The following is a 14,774-nucleotide window of genomic DNA, read 5'->3' as shown; positions in this document are numbered from 1 at the left end:
GGGGGTGTCGCATCCATGTGTGACACTCCCAGGACTCCCAGGACTCCAAATGTCGAATGTAAAACGGCTCGTATTTTACCATACAGCAGACTTTTTATACGCTGGCAGCGGGTATTATCAACGCTGCTGAAAGTTTGCAATCCTATTAATTAAATTGGGCAAAGTTTTTAAATCACATTTTTATAAAAATATTTTAGGATTCCTGTGCTCTAGCATCGAGTGAATTCCATTTCTGTTCAGAGGTATTTTTAATTCCTTTAACAAAACGGATAAAACGGCATTCTTTTTAGCAGTATACAAACAATATTAACACTTGATAATTCATTTAACAAAGGTTGCATACTATGACAGACTTTTTCATTCCATTATTACACAATTTAATCGTCGTTAGGCTTAAACATTCACGTAATACTTTGTAAGCCGTTAGCGCTCTAAGAGATTGCAAATTTTGTGGTTGAGCTTTTAGCTTTTGGACAAGGAAAAATAAATTCCTCACGTGTCAGCGTTTGATAAGGGTATTCCAATATAGCCAAATGTTCTGGGAAAATCAGGTGAAAGGGGTTTTGGGGGCGGTAACGATTTCATTTCATGGTTTTGCACTCGTTATGACTTTTCCCCACCTCGTCACCCCTTTCTATTCCCCTTGCCCCGAACTCCGCTATCGGTCCCACCGCTTTCCTTGCTTTTTATTGTCGCCCAGTTGCGAGGTAGTGTCCCCAAAGTATGCAACGTTTTATGTTTACTAGAGGTAAAATTCCGCACACAAGTTTTCCGCATTTTTGTTGTTTTTTCCAACCAGAATTCTAAAGTCCCTGCCCTCCAACAAACTTTTTGTTTTTTTCAATTTAAAGTTAAATTTTTCGGTTACTTTTTCACATTACACATTTTGAATGTCATTGCCGCCAACTGTGGGAGGCCCGAAAATCCCACGAGAAAAGTGAGAGCACAGGTGCGGTTTGTGTGTGTTTATTTATGAAAAACAGAAAAAATAGCGAGACGAATGGGCAAACAAAAAACCAGAAGGTAAACGAGCACAATGTAAATTTTGCTAAATTTAATCGCACACGGGTTTTAAATTAAACAAGGCCTCGCATTAAGTTTGTGCACCGTTCCCAAATATAATTTTTTATGAAAAATGAATTTTATCCATTTAGTGCTAAAATGTTTACTTATCTACCGAACACACCAAATGGCTTTAAAGTTTAAGCCCGCTTGTTATATAAAAAAAAAAACATTAAAAATAGAGCACATTTGCATAGGTAAGCGGTTTTTCCAAAGATATTATGAAATTATTTGCAAAATTGAAAAACTTAGTTAGTTCTGTATGATGAAAAGCCAGCACAATAGCCAACTAAACTAATCAAGGTAAACGAAGAGGATAGCTCTCCAGCAGAAAGTTACGACACAATAAAAATGGCCAGCAGAAAGGCAAATCAGTGTCGAGAAAAGTCACCTAATTGAGTAAGTGTCATCACCGGACCATCCGCATCCGCATCCGCATCCGCATCCAGATCCAGATCCAAAACTCTCTGTTCACTACTTGTACATAATTTCGTACATATAAGAGTGGCAGTGTGTGCTGATGGGTGTTGTGGTTGACGTCTGGTATCGCACTCCTTGTGGCAGTGGATTTGGAAAACGGGGACAGCAGACACGACACGTCAACTTGCAAATATACTGCTAAAAGGGGGTAGGAATCTTACACCCAAAGAAAATACTATTATGGTACGGTAAAAAATCGACGGAATAGACTCAACTATTATCAAATGATTGCAAGAGAGTACCCTTCTAAGATTTCTTTATGCCATTTCTTTATGATTCTAGGTTAGTTAATTTGGTTTTACTAAAAAATGGAGAAATAAGTAGAATACTCAAAGTAAGTTCGCACTATAGACAGTATATTAGAATTACTCTTTTTAAGATTTCATGCCGTGATTTTATTCTCTGTGTGCAGGTCGGTAGTGTCCAAATGACTCTGTTCTTGCTGTGTGCTGTTGTGGATATTTTATTTCATTTTATTGTATTTTATTCCTTTCCCGGCTCGTATTTTTTGCGCACTTTCTGTTGTTCTCGGGCGAGCTTTGTTGTGTGCTTTTGTTTTTATTTGTGTTCATAACATAAACTTTGTATTTTTATGCGGGACAAAGAGCGGGGTGCAGCAGAAGCAGAAGAAGACAGGGGACACAGGACACAGGATTCAGGATTCAGGACGCAGGACCAAAACAACGACAACTGGAGAGACCAACTTGTTTGCGCTGGGAAATCAGTTAAGGACTTGGCGCACAGACTTGGCAGGACTTGAAATAATACACATATACACAAATATATTCACTGTCCCCGTTAGCGCTTGGCATTTTTTCTGCTTGGTTTTTTTGTTTTTTTATTCTTGTTTTAACACTTGAGTGGATTTTTGTGTTATTTTTGTACGAGTCCTGGGCGTTGATTTGGCTTTGCCAGGGGGATCCGGAAGCGGCGGGACAAAGGACTCCTCATTTATTATGCGCGCCACAAATCGAAATCAACGAAGCAACTTGATTAAGATTTAACTAAGCAAACAGACTCTCGACTCTCATGCAGCATTCTCACACCTCCTGCGATCCTGCGATGTGTATTTCTCTTTTTGCCGTCCGGAATTAAGTTTGCATTTCAATTTGAAATTGAAACAAGCACTGCATATGTATCCAGGGGTACGAGAGCCCACACAGACAAGTGTTATAAATTATGCAAAGTGTCAATGCACTTGCTGTTTGTCTTGCCCAACGTCCGGCACTCTTGCACAAAGCCAATTTAATATGAAGTGTAATAATTAAATGGGGGGATGCGATTCGATTCGATTCAACTCAATTATACCCAGTTAGACGGATGAATAAGTAATTTGTATTGTCAATAAATGGTGAAGGTCTGACGATGAAGATATTTACATTCATGGTGGCATTTAAATCCAGAGTTAAGAGAGAAAAAGGTTTCAGTTTAAATGGAAATGAAAACACTTAAGGCCAAGTGAAGAAATATAATATTCTAGTTATCTTGTATATAAAATTGTTTATTTTGTTTCGATAATTTAATGTTAGGAAAGAAAACATTTAATAATTAGGTTAACACTTTACTGATAATGCTGTTTTAAAAAGATCTCAGTGCAGCAAACTTGCTTAGTGGCACATTATTTGTTTGTACTGGCTGATTTCATGGCCGACATGCACCATTCAATGGGTAAGTCACGTAAAAAATTATTAATTAAAGCCAAACCACAGGCAGGGAGTTTACTACATAAAGCTTGCGGTCGCCGGTAATTAATAAAATGTTCGAGGGCAAAAAGCGAGAGGGACACACATACAGTCCCATTCAATGGCCACTTTGGGGACGGATTCCGTTTTTATGGCTGGGGCATTAGCATGAGCTTTTATATAAATTTGCGGCGGGAGTTGGTCATTTTCGGTTTTTTTTTTTTTTTGTGTATATGTCTGATGTCTCTTTTGCAAAATGCATATTGTTGCAGCCGGCAAAACTGTCAACTGAACATCAATCTATTGATGGCCGGCGGGCGTTAAGCTGCCCATCAAATCCCATGGTCGCTATTAGAACGGGTCACGCTTTTGTTCAGAAGCTTAACGAGCTCAACCCTATCGATGGGATAAAAAATAAAACCGATGACGCAGACATAAAGGAGGGTTTCAAATGCTTTAAGCGCTGCGTTTGAGCGCCAACGGAGACTCTTTCATGTGGACTCGTGGACTCATGGACGGATGGCAGGATGGCAGAATGGCAGGATGGACGCTCCAAGGCACAGACGAGGACGAAACAGTAAAAGGATGCGCACCTCGCCCACGCACCCTCTCACACACACACCCACACACACAGTCATGCCCACTCGCACACACAGCCACAACCAAAAAGGGGCATTGTCCAGACATTGTTCAATCCATTTGTAAGGCAATATGGGTATGCTACTTTAAATTGAAATTTAATTAAATTTACCATACAAAGGGATTCCTCACGCACCAAAATTTTGGGGGTATTGCGTTTCTGCTCTATTAAAATTTTGAAATACATATAAACGGGTGTTTGCTTATTAGTATCAAATATCCAAGTACATGACCAAGTACATAAACCAATCCAAAGTCCTTCGAAATTAAAACTTTTCTCTTACTTAAAACTTAAAGTTCAAACTGAAGTATTTTCCCTTTAAGCTAAATTCATTGTTCAACTACTGCCACAATGCCTTCTACTTTTTATAAATAAAGGCATCGAGTTTATTACCCGAAAAACTTTTTTAAAATAAGTAGTTCATCTGGCTCGTAACTCTTTGTTTAAAGAGCAAACCTGATATATACCGAACATACAAAAACTCTTGATATAACTTTGCTTTCACGGCGGAAATCATAAATTTTCGCACACAAAAATCTCGATTAACTGCACGGAGCAGCAAAAGTTGAAAACTTCTCCGTTGGCAGCGACATCTTTGGCGTCCTTGTATTGTATAAATTTCATTAAAAAACAAGAAAAAAACGAATAAGAGTGTCAGCCATGGATGCGTTTTAAAGCGCTTGTCAAAAACTTTTCCATGCCACCGCAGCTTTCAAATTCTGCGAAGCGAAATGCACGAAAGCCGGAAACTGCAGTGCGGCGATAAGATACATGAACATAAATGCATATATGTACAGTGTGTATATAAACGGAATAAGCCCGAATGTGCAACATATGGATGAAGGTATAGGTTGTCAAAATCTAAAAGCCATTAGACGAGTCTCAACAAAAATCGCGCGGCTTTTGCATTTCAGGTGCTCCAAGGGAAAATTGAAAAGTCATGTCAAGAGTAAACAAAATATCCTGGCAGGCAGCAGACGACAGACAAGGAGCCTGAAATGGGCAGCGAATTGTCACCGCTCCGCTGACTCTCAAATTGAACGAGTCCCAACAACAGGAATTTCACAAACCAATGCACTTGGCCAACAACAAAAAAATATAAAACAATTACGCGTTTAATATATTTTCATTTAGTTCGGCATGGCGAAGAGCTGCCAGAAAACAGCAAAGAAAATACAGGGATAGGGATAAGGGGCGTGGAAATGCTCATCCTTTGCTGCCTCATTTTTTACTTTTAATGAAGCGCAAGAATTTCTGTTGGATAATTTGTTAAGCGAACTTTGGCGGCCCGAAGGACGAGGCTTCTTGGCCAGAAGGCAAAAAGCCAAACGGGGCCTGCAAAAACTTAGACAATGCAACAAGGACATGCGCACACACACACATACATCGACAGACAGCACTGAAAGTTGCGCCATAATTTGGCTTATTTCAGCTAGCAAATTTATAGACTGGAGATGCAAAATGCAGCACCGGAAGTGGCCCCAACTGTCCAGGACTGCAATGTGCAGGATTAAGGACGAAGGACGATGGACGATGGACGCAGGGCGCGGGGTGCCGGACGAGGCAACAGACAGCGCAAGATAAATGACACGCAAAAGCCAAGTGGCAGATTTTCATTTTTAATTAAAACAACGGTCAGGCGAAGTTTGTGCCAGCACGCTCTTCCATAATGCATAGTAATAAACAATAATTAAAATCGTGGCCAATGGGTGTTGTCCTGTCCCTTACCTGCATCTCACTCAGCCACTCTCTCTCGGTTTTTTTTCACTCACCTGTTGTAATGTTGTACATGAAAATCTCACGCAGGAGCAGCAGCTCGTCTTCCGGTGCAGCGGAAATTGCACCGAACACTTCATTCTCCGGCCAAACTTCCCTGCGGAATACACAACAAAGGATGCGTTAGAACAAAAACAGAAAAATATATTACATTAAGTTTGGGAATACAGGGGAAATTGAAGTATTAACCAGGATATCGTTACCAAAGCTTAAATAAGTAAATTAAATTATAGCTTCTATTGAAATTATAAAAATTGAGAACTTCGATGCTGTATCTAGCCTTTTTATATATAATTATATACATATATATGTATATATATTATACATATATATAATTATACAAATTGAGAACTTCTATGCTGTATCTAGCCTTTTATATTTTCATTCTCTACAAACGCAAAACTTTCAAAATTTCAGCAAAATTAAACATTTATATAATTATAATTAAACTTTTTGTACAGTTTTTTTGATTTTTCGGGCCAAACCACAATCAATCTTGTAGAACTCCATGTAAATGCCAATTTTCAATTAATTCTTCATTGCAAACTAATCAATACGCATAAAAGCTAGCAAATTAAAAGCTGTTACCTTTAGGTAACCATTTTCCCACAAAATTCAAAAAATGTAAGCTCCAACAATAGGCCCACAGTATTATTATCTTCTACATCCAACAAAAAGCTGAAATAGAGGCGCTTTTAGCCCTGGCAAACTGAAATTGATGCGTTTAAAATTGCGCCAGGATACACCACCCGTTGTACTTGGCCAACATTTCACATGTTGTGTGCGTCCTGCCTTCTTTCTTTCCCTTTTTCGATGCCACACACAATATAATCCCTTCCCACTGCTGTGATGATGCAACGTTGCAGGCTTTTCGCAACGTGGCCGCTGTTAATTTAATATTTGAAAGCAGCTTTATATGCAACGCACAGCAAAAACATAACGAGAAAGAGATAGAGCGAGCATTGGGGGAGACCTTGGTTACGATGCTCGAAAAAGCCTATAAATTATTTTAAATATAAATTATTAATTACTATATAAAATAGAATATATATTAAATAGTAAAACGTTAAATAATAAGAGCTTCCTGAAAATTTATTGAATATTGATTTCGCATATCATAGTTTGCCGCTAAATAATTTGATACAACACATGAACCGATTTTAATGTATTAAACTACTATTTAAATTTTCCATTTTAGTTTAATTTCAAAAATATGTCTAAAAAATAAAAAATAAAAAATATGCATATACAAAATATACCATGAATTGCATTAACTTCTGCTCTTTTACAGACACCTTAAATTCCAATCTTTTTCTTACAGTGCTATTGAACGACCTTGCCCGCTGTGGCAGTGGAAAGCGCGATGTTCTTGGCCATATCAGTGGCAGGCAGGCAGTTGGTAAGGAATGTGGAGTAAGTCCCTCTAAGCGACATATTTATGCTTATTTGTGGTCGTGCTTGTAGGCGATAGTGCAACTTATGTTTCCCGCTGTCCTCCAGCCAATAAATTGACTGACATGCCCATGGCCACGCCCGCTGCATAGTGTCCTGCGTCCTCCGTGGCGTATACTCTATGTGCTCTTTGCTCCGTGTCTGCAATCCTGCGGGTCTCATTTTCGGAGCTCGTTAGTTGCCACCAGAGGGATAGGACAATGTGCAACAGAACCCACAGAAAACCACCATCCATGGGGTGGGCAAAATGTTTGGGTTCGGATCAACATTTGCCTGCGCTCATTTAAAAGTTATGCGACAATACTTTGCGTGCAACTTTTACAGCGATGTGGCGTGGCGATAATTAGCGGTTTTTAGTGTGCCACTATGCTGGTCAGGGGCGAATATTGGTTAATTATGGACCATGAAAAATCTATGAAAACCATCGGGCCGGCGGTTTGGGGCTTTTGGCTTTTTAGTTCGATCGCATTCCATATTGTTGTGCTGTGCGCGCTAGCAGATAAACTATTTATTTCAATGAAAAAATTTCCTGATGCAAGGCAAAACATTTTTAATCACATTGAATGAAACTGGATTAATTATGAATCGATATTCTGGCCAATGCCATGGATTAAGTCGGCTCAAATTCCAGGTGTTTTCACCGAAAATATTGCGATTAAATTTATAATAGGCCATAATGAAATGTTTAAAATTTTCCATTGCAACATACAATTATAATTTTGAGTATTAGCAAAGAAGAAATGTCCTCTGACGGACAATTAAAAATAGATAGCATGGTCATATGCAAAACATTTTTAGACCAAAACAAATTTCATTTCAATAAATACGTTTAATAAAAATGAATTTAATTTTATTGATTGCTTGAAATTAAGTTTCAGAAGATATATTCACAAAACTATAAATTGGTTATTTTCAACACTAAACACTATGAACTTGGACACCAACTTAAAAGCTAAAAATACTTTATATTTCCAGTCAACAAAATCAACAAGAAATGTGCAAAGGCGAAATAAAAGGCGGAAGCAGAGCTTGCCGTTGCTATGCTAAATAAGCGCATCAGCAGACGCTTAAATAAGCTTAGTTAAAAGGCGGCTAGAGTGGGCGGGGCAGAGTGGATGGCGGTACTGAAAGTTGCAGCCAAAGTGAAGTTTGAATAAACATTTTGCGCATTTACTTCACTTAAAAGTTTGCTTTTTTCCAAGCACACATTTCAGGGCACCCATTAAGCCAACGCCGGCGAAAGCCAAAGCAGCCAGAGTAGGAAAACCCAGAAAAGCTACCAATTTCATTTTTTCCCACTCGCTCAACTTAAATGAAAAACCCCCTAATAGTGTGACTTGGCAACTATTTAAAAATTCTTGACAGACACACAACACAGCACACATCATCCTCAATGCACTTACACACATGCCACACCAGACCCCAATTACGAATGTCTGCGTGTTGGGCCCACAAACTCCAGTTCATTTTCAATATTTTGCTTACCCAAAAGCGTTCTCACAGCTAACGGAAACTGAGGCATCTAAAATGTATAAAATACCCTCATGTTTGGCATTCTCAATGGAAACGACACGTACATAAAAAGATTTAAAGATGCACTGACGCTATGATAAAGTTGTACAAGTCTTAGCAAAATTATAATATAGCATTTGGGAGAAAAAGAAATATACATAGATTCCTAAAAAAATGAATGTTTTTTAAATATTAAATTAACATACTTGAATAGTGTAAATACTTATAAGACCCAAGTGGTACATCTATATCATTCTAAAATTGTATAAATCTCCAATAAAAATTAAAATTCTTCTATGATCTAGCAATATAGCAAAGATGAGGCAAACCGTAAGTACATAAATCCAATTAGTGGGACTTCTTGGAAGAGTATGCGAAATAAAATGAGTGGCAAAAAGTGCTAGGCAACGGGGCACAAAAAAGTTCCAGACAATGCCCAGACAAAGGAGTGGGTCCCGCAGGAGGGGGCGTGGTCGAGGGCGTGGGCAGTGGGCGGTGGATGCTTCGGTAGTGCTCTATATGCATATAGCATTTTAATTTATTAGCACAAAAAGCGTCTAGACCTTTTTAAGCTGCCACTGCAGCAGCCGAGTCGCACAGCAAAAATTGTATTCATTTTAATGCAACAATTTTCGTTGGCAACAATTAAAATGTACATAAATTTCGAGAAAGCCACTACACACACACTGGCAACACTTTCCCCGAATATATCCAATCAATTTGCACAGAAAGCAGAGCAGGGGCCTTCAGCTTTTCGGTCTCCTATTTGCAGATGCCATCGATTGGATTCCTTTGAGACACGGCTTCTCCGAGCAGAACCAACAGGCAGGCAGCAGGTGGAAAATTTTAATGAGGTTGTAATTAAATGACTTGGAAATATTTAAGCCACGTTTTCGATTGCTCTGGCACAGCACAACCAGCCAGCCTTTGACACTCGGCGACATCTGCCGATGTTTCTGTGCGGGTGGTGTCGTCGCTGCGCAGCCCTATTTAAATGTTGACGCGAAAAAGATAAATTATTTTCACGCAATTTTCTCGAGCAAACAATAAACATTTCTTGAGCGCGTCTTCAATGGGCTTTACATAATTGAGCGGGCAATTAAATTGAAAGGCGCAGAGGAGGTCCTCTGACCTGGTTCCACCATCAACCATCCTGCATCATCCATCCAGCATCCACCTCACCTTGCCAACTCTGTGGTTTGTTGACTGAAAAATTGCAGGCGACTGGGACAAAAACCGCGCACCGAGAAATTGTTTGCGCGAAATGCAGAGGGCAGCAGCAGGACTCTTCTTATTATCTGGGGGGGGGGGGAAATGAAAGCAGGGACATGGAATTCCGGGCACTGCCATTATCTGTAGTTACCGGGGTGCCAGCGTGCTCTGCCTTAACAATAAATAAAAACTATTTAATTTAAGAGCAACGCAGGGCAGCGAAAGGCATCGTGCAAGAGCGCAGAGAAAGGATATGAAAAATAAACAGGAAGAAAATAAAATTCGATAAATGCCAGCGAAGTTGCATTAAAGGACACAGCGACCGAGCTGTTTTTTTACCCCATTTTTTTTTGACTAGAGTTAATTTATTATGCGAATTGCTTTCGTACCTTTTCCGTGGCGTGGTCAATGTCAAGTTATTAAAAAAAAAGGGATTTACAAAGGCATTACGTCTGAAGCCCTAGCAACAGGGTTCAGAAACCAGGGAATAGGGAATGGCACTTTCAACTCACCTGGCGGCCCGAAGAAGGGCGATGGCCTGGTCCAGTTTCTCGGAACGGAGCAGTTTATTTATGCGAATCATGCAATCCTCGCTGAAAGTAGGGAAAGACCAAGAAACATAATAAGAACACGTTGTGCCACTGCAAATCGAACAGGTAATAATGGGTTCGGTTCTCTGGGTTAGATGGGGTACAAGGAGGAGGAAGGAAGGAATAAAAATAGTTGCAACTAACTCACCGCTGATCATCGATGGATTTCTCGGAGGCAGCATCGAAGGGTATGGGCTGCTCATCCTCCGGCATTTCCAATTCCGAGGACAGCAGGCTGCACACTTCCGTTGCCAGTTCAGCCCATTTGCTCGACAATTCTTCCTGCAATTATGCAGTAATAAATTATTTATGATTCGACATTGTGTGCAAATGGATAATCAAAGCGGGAAATTAGTCTTTACGTAAATATCAAAGCAGCAGAATTAATTAAACCACTGGCAGTGGTAATTATAACCCGATATCTAATAATACTTTTCAGCCATTTGCAAGTGACGGAAAAAAATGAACAAAATACAAAGTGGGCATTTAATTGAAATTTAAATATATTATATAGGAAATGAAATGGCTATAAAATGGAATTCCACTATACGAAATCGAATTTTCAAATCGCTGTAAGGCATCTGGAACACGTGTGATCGCTTACAAAGCATAACTCAATAGTTTATAGAATGAAAAAACAGTTACAGTTACGTCAGTATATAACTTAAAATTACAGTTTCTATAATTTCAGTTAAGTTATTTAAATTTTAAAGAGCGGTTACAGCAATGAATTTTAATTTGCTGATTGCAAAAAAAGAAACACATTTAAACCATTGTTTTTCCCTTTTTTTGCCCGTTTTTGACCTGTTAACAATGCATATTAATTGTAAATCGATGGTCGATGTCCTCCTAGTATTTGTCCAAGTATTTTTATCTCATTCATAATTGAAACCCATCTAACGGGCATACAATAAAATTTCTCAAAATTACTATTAGTAAAATTTTGAAAAATGCAATGCAAAAGTAAAGATTACAAAAATGTAATGAATGTGCATTTAAATATTTAATGAAATATTGTACATTTTAAAATGATAAATTGCAGGCAATCAGCCTTTTTGACTACTAACATTATTTTATTATAAATTCATTAAATTTATGCTTATTTTACACGTTACACAATTAAATCTTTTTGTTTGTCGCACGCTTAACTTTTTTATGCCAAACGAGGAGGGACATGCAAATATTTGTTCCCTCGTGGCGATTGTCATGTTTTTCGCTTGGCGGCAAGGACAAATATTTATAAATTAATTGTTGAAAAATTGATGCGCCGAACGCGTGTGCGTGGCCCAATAACAATAGCCCAGCTACACGACCGCAACTATACAAATAAATATGTCGAAAATTAACACAATTGAAGGTTGTTGCAAAAAATAAAATTAATCTTGTTCACGTCAGCCATCGGCATTCGCGTAAAAATTCCCATATCCTTGCCCTACTTGCACATCCCGGCCGAAAGGACCAAATCGCAGGACACAAAACTGACCAGCCCTCCCAGTATGCAGTTGTGGAAAACTCCAGAGGCCAGGGGCCACTGCCCGGAAATCACGCTCAGTGGTTCGCCGTTTTCCAAGCGCGACAAAGTGTGCAACAACAAAAGATGGTTAGGAACACATAGGGCTCTGGGCAGCCAGGGAAATAGGCGACTTTAATATACTCTTACACGGTTTGCTCAGTCTATTTGCTAAAAAAAATGGAATCCATACAGATACAAGTGTGGTACGTAAGCAATTTCCAGAAAATAGAGCCGTTAAAAGGATACAGTTCTTATGAAATATCTATAATACTGTATTAAGTTTTAAGGACTACCATAAATTTAAATAAATATTAACTAACGCAATTACGGTCTTCTAACCTTTATGTGGCCGTATGCTGGAAAAACAAGTTGTATAAAATGCAGAGCTGAGCTTTTTGAAAAGGGTGAAAGCGGCGGAAAAACAACGGAAACCTGCTGGACCGACTGGCGAAAGTTTTTCCCATTTTCCGCGAGTGAGAGAATGAAGTAGTTTGCGAGTGCGTTAACTAAGGTCGCATGCAATTGTGCACCACGAAAATACGCACACACGACGAAGTAGAAAATACATAAAAGCCGCAGTCGTTAAAATTGAATATAATAGAAACGTAGCTGGGTATTTTTGTATTTTTTTCTTCATATTTTCAGTCAATTAAATTTCACGATCAAGCACATAAATCTTCAACGGTCATGGCATAGACGACAATTGTTTTTTGTGTGTGGCCCTTTTCCTTGCTTCTGTTTGCAATTCGTTTTAAATTTTATTGGCAATTTAGGGTGTATTTTATGGCCTGCACAGCGGGTGCTGACCAGCAGGCTTAAATAAAGTTATTTAATGCGGCCATTTATTTATAAAACATTAAACAGAGTCTATGTAAGGACAGATTGATGTTGACTTCCAGCAAGAAATTACATTTTCGTATATATTTTTGGTAATTATTTTTAAATTAAACCTTAGTTCCACGAAAATCCAAACCTAACCTTTGAGCGTGAAATACTCCAACCGACTACTTTATTTTTCATTTGGCCCTTACCTCAGTGGGCTGTGGTGCAGCTGGTGGCTTGGACTTGGTCTCCGCCTGCTTCTTCTTCCGGGAGCCGCCACCACCGCGCTTCTTGTCCTGCACCACCACAGAGTCCTGGCAGAAGCGCTCCATCATTTTAATGAAAACGTTGGCCGTTTCCACCACATCGCGCAGGAAAACCCTGTGGAGTTGGAGTGCAGAGGTTAGTTAACAAAATGAATATATATTGTAATTAAATTCTTTATTATGTGTGTGCGCACGTATCCAAATTGAATTTTGTTGCATGTTGGCCCCGTATCTATATGAAAAATGCATGCCACATTGCTTCAATTCAATTAAATGTGACAAATACTTAATTTTTTCAACTCCATTTCAGTGGGGTTGAATTCAATTTAAAATAAATATTTTTGTTCATTCCACACCCTCAGTAATTAATAAACTTTGGAGTTTCCATAAGGTGAAACACTATGAGTTAATTGGGTTTTCAGTTTTAATAGATTCTCCACAAAGTTTGAAAACAAGAACAATTTTAGGAATTTGATAAATTTATATTATCTAGTTCGCAACTTATAAAAATAAATCAGTTCCAGTTCATGTTAATCCTCTTTTCTTTACAAACGAACAATTTAATTTCTTTAAGAATAAGTTGATTTAAAATGAAATTTATTCATTGCAGTCAATATTATACATTTACGAAAATGTTCATGGGCATAAATCAAAGTCGCACATCAATAACCTTTCGTCCGGCCCAAAAATACTTATTGAATATCATCTACCCCATTAAAAAGGACGAAAGCTGCCCCGTCCAATGCCATTTGGCCCACTCATCGGCCAGGACGAAAAGTGCCCCACCATGACTGACTAACTAACCCAACTCGATTTGGGGCTGAGTGATGATGTTGCGTTGCCCTTTCTGTCGAAGCCGATGACGCCTCCAATTAGCAAATTACCCTCAAAATGTGAAAAGGCAACCAACGAAATTGGAAAAAAAAAGAAAACGCGGCAGAAGACAGCCGCCAAACTGCCAAAATCAGCTGTCCGCTTTGTTTTTAGGCAACCCATACCCAAAAAATAAAAGCCAACGTCATTGTGCACGTCAATTTGTTGAAATGATTGATTGTCGTTTGAATAATGAAAATCGCGCGAGTCATCGAAAAGGACAATTCGAAGCGAAACAGGAAGCGTATGCAAAGTAGGGCTGTAATAGAGAGCAGATTTTCTAACCAATTATAAGAATGAGGAAATGCACGTCGATAGGTATTAAAATGGAATATGTCGACATATTTTAGTAAGAACCTATATGTTGTATAAGATTAGCTATATATTATATATATATTAAGACTCAAAGGTCTTATTTAATTATCTGTTTTAGCATTAGCAGTAAACTTCATACACTTCAAAACCAGGTGTTGTCAGCCTTTTGCATTATAAAATAAATCCGTTAAAAATTCAAGATTGCTATATATGCATATTCCTGATCAGAAGCACTAGTGGAATCGTCAAGAAACTCGACTATAGCGTTCCCTCTAGTATTCCAACGTGGAAGGAATCCATATTCAAGTTCTTCAAAGTTCAGCACTCTAATTGCCGGTCCATAAAATTGGCGACATTGCGTTGGCGATGAAAATGGTGAAATGTTTCCAAAAAGGTCGCATCGTTGCCGCCGAAAAATTTATGCAAATTCATTGCGAATTTGAAAGCCCCCGGGGAGCTTCGCTGCAGGAGCTTCCAGCATCATCGATGTTTTCGAATGCGGTCAATGTGCCACAACGCAGCTGGCGAGGTGATCATGGGAGTCGGGAGTCAGGAGTCGATAGTCAGCAGCCGGGAGCT

The 14,774-nt window shown here is 38.9% G+C and overlaps 1 protein-coding gene across 1 annotated transcript in view; it reads right to left on the bottom strand.

The window, feature by feature from the left end:
* Positions 1-14,774, bottom strand: part of LOC120451191 (protein timeless homolog) — a 69,472-nt gene that overhangs the window by 37,551 nt on the left and 17,147 nt on the right. Inside the window, exons 8-11 of the mRNA XM_039634639.2 lie at positions 12,951-13,122; positions 10,555-10,688; positions 10,329-10,409; positions 5,637-5,737 (exon numbers count right to left, since the gene is read on the bottom strand). Of these exons, the coding sequence (XP_039490573.1) occupies positions 5,637-5,737; positions 10,329-10,409; positions 10,555-10,688; positions 12,951-13,122 (488 nt within the window). The remainder of the gene's footprint in view (positions 1-5,636; positions 5,738-10,328; positions 10,410-10,554; positions 10,689-12,950; positions 13,123-14,774) is intronic.

The sequence above is a fragment of the Drosophila santomea genome, chromosome 3R (assembly GCF_016746245.2).
Source record: "Drosophila santomea strain STO CAGO 1482 chromosome 3R, Prin_Dsan_1.1, whole genome shotgun sequence".
NCBI classification, from domain to species: Eukaryota; Metazoa; Arthropoda; class Insecta; order Diptera; family Drosophilidae; genus Drosophila; species Drosophila santomea.
Note: the sequence above shows the minus strand (reverse complement) of the source record. Positions and strands in the feature narration are given on the sequence as shown.